General features: G+C 33.9%; 1 protein-coding gene across 4 annotated transcripts; it reads left to right on the forward strand.

The window, feature by feature from the left end:
* Positions 1-4,568: 4,568 nt before the first annotated feature.
* Positions 4,569-9,554, forward strand: LOC147513070 (putative trehalose-phosphate phosphatase F). Of its 4 annotated transcripts, none has more exons than XM_086596108.1 (14): positions 4,569-4,906; positions 5,003-5,078; positions 6,652-6,757; positions 6,835-7,339; positions 7,422-7,562; positions 7,647-7,718; positions 7,854-7,982; positions 8,088-8,144; positions 8,312-8,413; positions 8,505-8,582; positions 8,680-8,749; positions 8,866-8,936; positions 9,028-9,120; positions 9,218-9,554. In XM_086596108.1, the coding sequence occupies exons 4-14, from the start codon at positions 7,043-7,045 to the stop codon at positions 9,266-9,268; spliced, it is 1,161 nt and encodes a 386-aa protein (XP_086452234.1). In that variant the 5' UTR covers positions 4,569-4,906; positions 5,003-5,078; positions 6,652-6,757; positions 6,835-7,042; the 3' UTR covers positions 9,269-9,554. The 4 variants fall into 4 exon arrangements, with proteins under 4 accessions (XP_086452234.1, XP_086452233.1, XP_086452235.1 ...); XM_086596107.1 differs by having other exon boundaries at positions 4,589-4,906; positions 6,649-6,757; XM_086596109.1 differs by having other exon boundaries at positions 4,601-4,906; positions 6,649-6,757; positions 6,842-7,339.
* Positions 9,555-9,930: the final 376 nt, after the last annotated feature.

Raw genomic sequence — 9,930 nt, forward strand, 5'->3', positions numbered from 1 at the left:
GAACTAGGGGTGCAGTAGTGGAGCTTTTGTAAAAAATTTGGGGTGCAAATCTTTATAGTCTAGCCATTTTTCTAATAAATTACAAACACATTATGTGACTTTTACAAATATTTAGGGAGGGGGTGGGAGGGGCGAGTGCGGTTAGGGCTATCAATGGGTTTCGATAACCCGATAACCGATCCGAACCAAACCAATAAAAAATGGTTTAGGTTTTGATAATTTAGTTTGCCTTCTACTGACCCGAAACCAAACCGAATCGATAAAATATTAGTTTGGCTGGTTTTGGGTTTGTCCTCCACCGAACCGATATGAACCCGAACCGATAAGATAGCATTTTAGTAATATTTATGATTAATTTTGTATATATTTATCAATTGTGTGGTTAAAATTAATTAATTTAATTTTAATTTTAATTGATTTTATAGTTTTCGGTTCGGGTCAGATCGAGTTCGGTTTGCAATATATCTTATTAGTTCGGTTCGGTTTTTGAATTATATGTAACATTATCAGTTCGATTCGGTTTCGGGTTCCCAATTTTCTTATCGCTTTGAGTTTAGATTTTCCTAAATTCGACCCAAACCGATCCATTGACAGCCCTAGGTGCGAACGCCCCACACGGACCCTCTAGATTTATCTATGCCTTTAGAATTGGAAACTTCCTTTTGTTCTGATTAAGGGTTTTGTTGGGATCTTTTTGATTGAGGCTACATTGATTTTTTTTTTGTCTAGAGAAAGAGGTTTTTGTTAATGAAAATTTCTTAACTACTAAGGTCAAGTGATTACTAGAGAAGGATTTGGAGAATTGCAAAAGATTGGATTTAACATGGAGATAGATGTTGATTTGTTGCTCTGTGTTGTCATGAACTATCCAAGTCATGCCCAAATGGGGACATGAGAGGGGGCATGCAAGTCACGTGACCCTTTTTAATAGTAAATTGATGACACCCATTTATTCACATCTAACGGATTTTGGATTTTGTATGTAAAAATTTGAAAATATGAGGTAAGAAAAAAAATACATTATATTATATTTAATGTAAAAAATAGAAAAGAATGTTATTTTTTGATATGTCTGCTAAAACTAAATACTAATATTGCACACAAATTTGGTTGGTATCACTAAATTATGTTACACCTTACACTCCAACTTTACTTATGTTTGCAGTGAAATATTGTTGTTATTTTGTCACCCAACAACACCTGCCCGGCTGCCCCTTAATTGTCAGCCATTAATTGTTATATACTAGGAGCGCGGTATTGGCACCCCACTTTATGGGATTGACACCTTTTTGGAAAAAAGTAAAATAATAATGGTTATTCTTTATATGTCATTTTACACCCCATATGCTCGATAGTTCTACGACATCAGGTTGCCACGATATTTCATATTCTACGGCAGGCAGTTGCTGCGAGATCGCACAATCTACGGCATCGGGTTACCGTGAGATCCCATATTCCACAGCAGGCAGTTGCTGCGAGATCGCATAATCCCCATACTTTTTTTTTTGTTATTTATTTATTTTTTATTTCAAATTTTACGTATTTAACACACACGACATATAAATATCTAATGTTCATTTTTAAAGTTTTTTTATACATTCCAAGAACAACACCAAAACCATAAATGTATATAAAACGTTGTATAAAAAGTGTTGTAAACGGAACCTACCCTATATATATATATATATATATATATATATATATATATATATATACAATCGAAGCATAATTTTGTTATCTCGCGGTAAATATTTTTATATGCTATAAGAAAAACTTGTGATCAAATTAATAAAGAAGAGTTTTGATAATTAACACAAATATACAATCGAAGCATAATTTTGTTATCTCGCGGTAAATATTTTCATATGCTATAAGAAAAATTTGTGATCAAATTAATAAATAAGAGTTTTGATAATTAACACAAGTAAATACTCTATCTTAATGAACACAACTATCTCGTGGCAACTAACTTTTTTTACGGTGGCTATTAAAAAAAAATGACCTACGACAATAACTTTCTGTGGGATATGGGATCTCGTAGCAACCCGATACTGTGGATTATGCGATTTCGCGGCAACTTCTTATCGTTCGTATTTTTTTATGTGATTAATAGAGAGGTGCCACTACCTTTGAATTGGTCAAAGGAATGCCAATTCCATAAAATGGAATGTCAATACTGCGACCAATCTAGTAAGCTAGTGTTCGTTCTATGCAAACAACAAAATAACCTAGAGCCATGTTAGCGTGAGAAAATAAAAAATCGCCTAGTGTTTTTTTTTTTTTTTTTGACCACTTTGTTCTTAGTACCAACCAATATCAGAAGTTTGAAACGTAATTTAAGATTAAAAATTCAATTAACAATGGTCAATGACACGTGCGTAAAGAAGATTACTACTGCAGATCTTTGACATCTTCTTTAATTAGGAGCTAAGTAACTTTTAATTAATAATTTAAGTGTACGTTTTTTCTAAAGCTTAATTAAATTATTCATGACGCCCTTGTAAAGCCAATTGACTTGACCAAAAAAGTAGAAAAAGTAAGCAAAAAAGTTTCTAAGAGGAGCCAACGTCAGAGAATCAACCGCGTGAACTCCCGTTTAAAAGGTACTTATTAGATTCTATAAATGTAAATCGAACCGTCCATTACTTGTACATTTTTGACTTATGAAAAAGCCGAATCAGCCAACTCAGATACGGGACCACACGAACCCACCACACGAGTTTCAAGATTCGAAAATTAATAAAGCGGGACCGCTTTAACGACCGATTTTTCGCATGTGACATTGATCCCACTGCGCGCCACGTGGATTTTATATACGCCACTATTTGCTAATTAACAATTGTTACGGTGGACCAGTTTCCAGCTTTACAAGAAAGCGACGCGAGTAACAATCGTGTCCACCCGCTAGTTTAGTGGGTCCAGTAGACACGTGGTCCTCGTTACTGTTGATGCTTCACAGGTGTCGTCGAATTTTTTGCCGTATGAATGGATCGACACGTACATGGCGAGTTTAGAGTGATGTTGGCTAGTTGTTGGAGAAGCTTGGGTAGAACAAATCGAGATTTATTTGAGAAAAAAACAAGAGAGGTAGTGTGATAGGAACAGGCTAACTTGAATATGACCAGGTACTTTATTGCACGCGGGAAAAAGTATTTTGGACTAATTACTATTTTGTAAAATTTAGTATTATTATTAAACATCAAATTATTTTTAAATATTTGAAACGCCTTTAGAATTGGTACATTGTTTCTCTTTCATAGTAAATTTCACATTCATTCTTCATTTGCCCTTCTTTTCAGATTGCATTTTCATTCTTAATTTATCAGCTGAAAAACATAAACAAATGAATTAGTTATGTATATTGCACTTGCATAAAAAGATTCCGAATTTGGATCATTGTCATGTAAATTAAATGGAGGGCCGGGAGATAAAAAAGAGGAACTAAATATCGGCTGCAAGAATCAAAACAATCCAACAAGTGAATGTACTTCTCTAGTACGATATAATGTCCAAATCAATGGATTAATGTACTTAACTAGTGTTATATTGTTAACTATTTAAGAAATGCATTCATTTCCTCTGCATGGAATCTGATCTATGATATTATCGGAGTGAAACAAAAAATTTATAGAATAACATATGCTAAAAATTGAGCTAAAATCTAAAATAGTTTTTACCAAAAGAGAAGGGTGCTAAAAATAGGTTTTAGAGAGTCATGAATGTAGCTCTCATGACATCTAAATGAGTTTGTATAGATTTTATTAATTTTGTCCCAATAGCATTTTTTTGGGGAAACAAATAATTTTATTATTAGAAACAGTGAATTGAATCAACTAAATATTTCAGTCAACAACAACAACTAAAATAAATAAATAAATAATAATAATAAAGAGAAAAATAAAATGAGCTCCATATAGAATTTTTTTAGTTACTAATTAGCATGTCAAATGAAATTAGGTAAAACTTGCATCACATATATGGTGTTTGTCTAAATTTATAGCTTTGATAAACTCTTCTTGTTTTTTGGTGCAAGAAAGTGAAGAAACAATAGACTTTATCCGTGTCAATTAATTTTAAAACCATTATTCTCTAGTACGTTCTGGTTAAACACTAAACTGACATTCATAGAGTTCAGTACCTAATTTTGTTAGCAAATACAAGGTCAATGCCTCAATGAACGAAATGACATTCACCCACTTTCTTATTTTTCTTCATTTGCATTTTTTTAAACTTTCCAATCAAATAGGAGAAAGGTGGAATTTACAGGCATTTGCTTAGCTTTCGTTTCTAGCACTTTAACTTACAAATGTGTCAATCAAAACATCAATAATAGTTTTTTTTTTATAAAATTATATTCAAAATCAGTTAAACGAAAGTCACTACTCGTCATCCCCAGCCAAATATTAATTGTATTCCATAACTATCCATATATATACTAGTATATATTGGTATATGTCACATCTTTCATTTTCATACTCTGGCATACGAAGAAAAAAAAAAATATATATATATCTAGAGAGAGAAAAGCCAGGTCTACAAATTTACTATGGTCCACATACATATATTTCGGGCCAGAATCCAAGTGTACGAAGAGTAGAACGGGTATACGAATGGAAATAAAAATTTCCTCTCTAGAAAAATCGCTGCCGCCTAAAAACACGTCGGTTTTTCGGTGTTTCAGTTATTAAAAAAATTGTAAAATTTCTGGTGGTGTTCCCGGTTCAACAACCGAGTTTCCTTGTTTGGCACGTCTTTTTCTTTCTCTCTCGACTCGATCAAACTCTATAAATACCCAACCCCTCTTTTCCATTTTCTTCTCTTCTCTTCTCCTTCCTTTTCATATCTCTCTCATTCACTCATTTATTAGGGTTTCCTCTTTTTTTCTTCTCTCATTGCTTCTTCAAAGGTTCTATTTTTTTTTTTTCTCTCATTTTCTCTCTCTCTTTTTTTTTTGTATAGAACATTTTTTGATGGACTGTGGATTTTATTTTTTATATTTCAGGTTTACGAGATCTGGTTATTGACATTTTGAAAATCGGTGTGTTTCTCTGATTCCGAATCAGTCTAGAAAGATTCAGGTTTGATACGAATCTTTTTTTTTATCCTAGGTATAAATTTATTAGTTTCTTTAAAAGCAAATGCTGTTACATTTAATCATAGAAAGTGATTTTTTTTTGTTATGAATCTTCTTCATTTTAGCATCAAAGCTTGATTCTTTTTTATACACTGTTCAAAAGACTTTTTTTTATTATTATTATTTTAAAAGCGTTTATTTTTGTGAACTGTCTTTCTGAGATCTTGGTTGCTGTTCATGTTGCTATCACTTTTGTTGATGTAATAAAGTAAGTTATTTTAGGTAAAAATTGAAAGTTGGTATTGGAACTTTAATATGGGTTGTTGACTGGTTGTAATATATATATATATTATGCTAACCTGTGTAAGTGCTGCCGACATTAATAACACTGCTTCTCCTTTCCAAGACCTGTTATTTTAGATTCTGATGTTAGTTTGCTTCCCCACAATTGCTGTAGCTAAAAATTGATATGTTTTTTTTTTAAAAGTAATGAACATGGTTTTGTGATTTTGTCTATTATTGAAAAGTCAAATGTCGTGCTGTCTCTATAACCGCGGTACCCCATAATAAAAGAAATACAAAATTGATATACTATTTGGTGGAGAAATCTAGTATAGGGAGGAGCAAATACATACAAAACTGTTATTGTATGTGGGTAGTAGTTGCAATTTATTAATGGGTTTTTTTTTTCTGTATGTGTCTTGTTTCTTGAAATGTATGTGCATCAGATCCATGTGCTTAATGACTTCACATGCTTCTATGGAGGTCCCATATTTGCTGTCTCATATGTCATATATTGTTATCTCCATTATGTGGTGGAGGCACGATCCATAACTCTTTTTTGTAAATTTCTTTAAACATATGCCTGCTTTCGAAAATATATTGGGCCAGTCCACAAATATGATTTTCGTGTTATATATTTGGTTGTAAGATACACACACTTTATTGTTGCATTATTGTTTATACCACATTATTTGATGTGTAAGGACGAATGTATATACTGTTTATTTCATTTATCAGTTTTAATTTAAGGAAATTAAATGTTAAAAGCGGAACAATCAATCAGTGTGGATACTGTTTTAGCTAGTTAATAAGCGACGGGTGTACTGTTTTCCTTTTTTACTAGTACTCACTCGTTGGTACCTTGAAATTGCTTACATTTGAACATTTCCTGCAGAGTAAAACCTGATCTAAGAAATGACGTTGTTTAGAACGTTTTGCGGTGTTGCTTGTTGTGGACTGATTTATTTGGTCTGTGTATCTGGAGTTTCATGGACCTTTCTAAGATGAGGAAGCCAACCACACATATTTCGCAAATCTTAATAGCAAAAGTAAACACGTAATGAACATTGTCTTAATGACAGAAATGTGGACATGTGATTGTGTTTGTAATCTTGCATCAATGTTGATACTCTGTGCGGAACTTTCTCTATATTTCTTCTTAGTGGGCCTTGGCTGTGCCAAATTATGGTTACTCCATATTCCGCTTTACTGTTTAACTTTAATGATGCGACTGGGAATTTTTTTCCAGTGGTGCTATACTAACAAGCCCTCGTTTGTGACGTTTTATTCAGAAGCCAGGGAGTTTGTCTCCTTTTCTGTGCGCGCATCATTCTTGAGTTCTTTCCATACAAAATGTTTGGGCTCCTAATATAAATGCTGTGTAGCTTGGGAGATGAAAAGGTGCGAGACCAGATTGCTTTTATGTTTAAGAATGTTACCTTATTGGACTTCTCATTTGACATCTCTGAACTTTCCAGTTTTCAGGAAGTTTGCATTTGATGGACTGCATGCACAACAGCAGTGATAAGAAAACTTTGAAGCGGTGGTTTTTCATAGACAAAAGGGTTGGTTAAACGGCAACTATATAGCGAACTAGCTCTGTGGTTTTCCGTTTCTTGGTTTAACCTTCTATAGTTATACTCTTACACATTAAACTTTCAAACTCAACAAAGTAATCTGGATCCGATGGATTTAAAGTCTAACCATCCTGCTCCCGTTCTCACTGACCCTGTGCCCATAAGCAAGTCAAGGTTGGGCATTCATTCCAGTTTGTTGCCTTACTCACCGGGAGCAGCATTCTCTTCTGGCATGTACATAGCAATTCCTAGAAAGAAGGTCATTCCTAGCAAGCTTGATGATGTGCGTGCGAGTGGTTGGCTAGATGCCATGAAATCCTCATCACCGCCTCGCAAGAAGTTGACTAAAGATACCAGTATTGATGTTGGTCCTGATGATAGTCAGCTCGTTTATCTTTCATGGATGGTACGAAATTATATCTTGCTTAAACTTCTTTATCCTTTGAAAAACAACATGTTTGTAAATGGAATTGCTTTTTGTTTTGAAGCTTAAGTATCCGTCTGCAATTTCCTCTTTTGAGCGAATAATGAACTACGCGAAGGGAAAGAGAATCGCCTTGTTTCTGGATTATGATGGGACACTTTCACCAATTGTAGATGACCCTGACCGAGCTTTTATGTCAGATTCTGTAAGTATTTGCTTATTTCTCTAATTTTATACATTATATACATTTCTCTATATTGTTACTGAAATCATTTCGTTTTTCTGTCAGATGCGTACTGCTGTGAGAAATGTTGCAAATTATTTTCCAACAGCTATAATCAGTGGTAGAAGCCGGGATAAGGTGTGTGCTGTTCTCTTAAAATAATTTATCTGCTGGTCATGTTTATTACATGGAGTTTATTTTTCTAAACTTAATCTTTTGGTACTCCAATTCGTCTGTATTTACCTAGTATCCAATGTTGCTTTATTGTTTCAGGTGCATGAGTTTGTAGGACTAACAGAACTCTATTATGCCGGCAGTCATGGAATGGACATCGTGGGCCCTGTCAGACCATCCGGCAATGATGATAACAATTCAAATTGTATTAGATCTACTGACAAGCAGGTAATCTTGGATGCTTTTTCCATATTTCTTTCTTGTAGTATTAGTTGTACTGTCTGGTTTTAATTCTTTTGGTCCACTGATATCCTTTATTTTTTTACAATTTAGGGAAAAGAAGTGAATCTCTTCCAACCTGCTAGCGAATTCTTACCACTGATCGATGAGGTTTGTATATAAAATTTCAATGTTAATCATATACGCTACTGCAACATTAATATTTGTTTTTGACTTTACCAACCTAAAGCATAGTATGTCCTAGTATGTGTTTTGTTATGTTGCTGAATGTGTATTTATTTTCATTTTATTTCTATTTTTGGGGGTGCATTTGGCAGGTTTTTAGCTCCCTTGTCGAGATTACTAAAGGAATTGAAGGTGCAAAAGTTGAGAATAACAAGTTTTGTGTCTCTGTACATTACCGTAATGTAGATGAGAAGGTAATGTTATGTCCCATCTTTGAAACATTTATGCTTCTTATATGGGTTATGTTAAATTTGATTCTTATTGCTATTCTGTTTTCCCTTTCAGAATTGGACTACAATTGCAAAATCCGTTCATGAAATCCTTAAAGGACACCCTCGTCTGCGATTAACTCATGGGAGAAAGGTATATAGTTTTCTTTTCAGTAACTCCCACTCCCTTATAGGTGATGACTTAATGATGTTAACTTCTTACTAATCTAGCTTGTTTTTGTTTTGTAAAGGTTTTAGAGGTTCGCCCTGTGATTGATTGGGACAAGGGAAAAGCTGTGGAGTTTCTACTTGATTCACTCGGTGAGTTGTATTGCATGTCCTGTAGGCCCTCAACTCATGAAATTTTATATGACATTATAATTTTCTTCTCTGTTGAAATGATTATCTTACTGTTAGATAATATTATTACGATGTAGGCTTAAGTGAATGTGAGGATGTGCTCCCTATTTATGTTGGAGATGACCGGACAGATGAAGATGCTTTTAAGGTAACACGAGGATGTTTATGGATCTCTGTCATCTTATCAAAATATTCACCTCTTTGGGAATGGCGTTTCTTACCGATCTATGTTTTTTCAGGTTCTGCGGGAGGGAAATCGTGGTTATGGCATTTTGGTCTCATCAGTGCCAAAGGAAAGTAATGCATTCTACTCCCTTAAAGATCCATCAGAGGTATTACTGGGGGTCTTTTTTCTACATGCGGCAATCTAGAAGTCATTTATTGCTAAATTATACCAAAGAATTCATTGTTTTATTTTTGGTTTTTCAGGTTATGGAATTTCTCAATTCCCTGGTGAGATGGAAGAAGTCCAAAATATAATGGTAGAGGATATAGGGAAATAGGTAGAAGTATATAGCCTGCAGTCTCAAACAAATAAAGAAGCCCAATCTACTACTCCTTAAAAGGCTTTAGTTGAGAAATTGTTGATGTTTAAAAGCTCTATATCTGTGTAAGCCTTTCTGCGTCTTACGACTGAAGGTCTCCTTGCGTATAAATGTATTAGAGTTTTCTTTTGTTTATGACTTGCAATTTTGGTTGAATAACTGTCTCTAAGAGAAATTCGTTTATTTTTTTTTAACATAAACATACACTTCATTTGTTGAAACCGAGCGTCATGGCAATTGCGCCGAACGACATTAGTTTAACCATGTAACTTTTAACTTTACATCTTGATAACTTCCAATACCGTATATTTTCTTCCTATGGTTTCTGTAATCGCATGGTAAGTTCCATTGTAATCCAAAAGAAATCTTAGAATTATGTGGAGTTCCATCTGACAATCTTTCAATGACCCCTTGGGATTCTTAGTGAATCTTGCAGTGTGCAGTTCCTCTATGTAGTTAATGTATCAGAGAGTAACACAAAAAGGAAGAAAAAATCACTTTCAAACCCACATTTTTTTATATAATCACTCGCAAAAACAGGGTAGAAAAATGACCAACAATTGTTGTTCATACCTCAAGATAAGCTATAAACAATTT

Source organism: Coptis chinensis, chromosome 3 (genome assembly GCF_015680905.1).
Source record: "Coptis chinensis isolate HL-2020 chromosome 3, ASM1568090v1, whole genome shotgun sequence".
NCBI classification, from domain to species: domain Eukaryota; kingdom Viridiplantae; phylum Streptophyta; class Magnoliopsida; order Ranunculales; family Ranunculaceae; genus Coptis; species Coptis chinensis.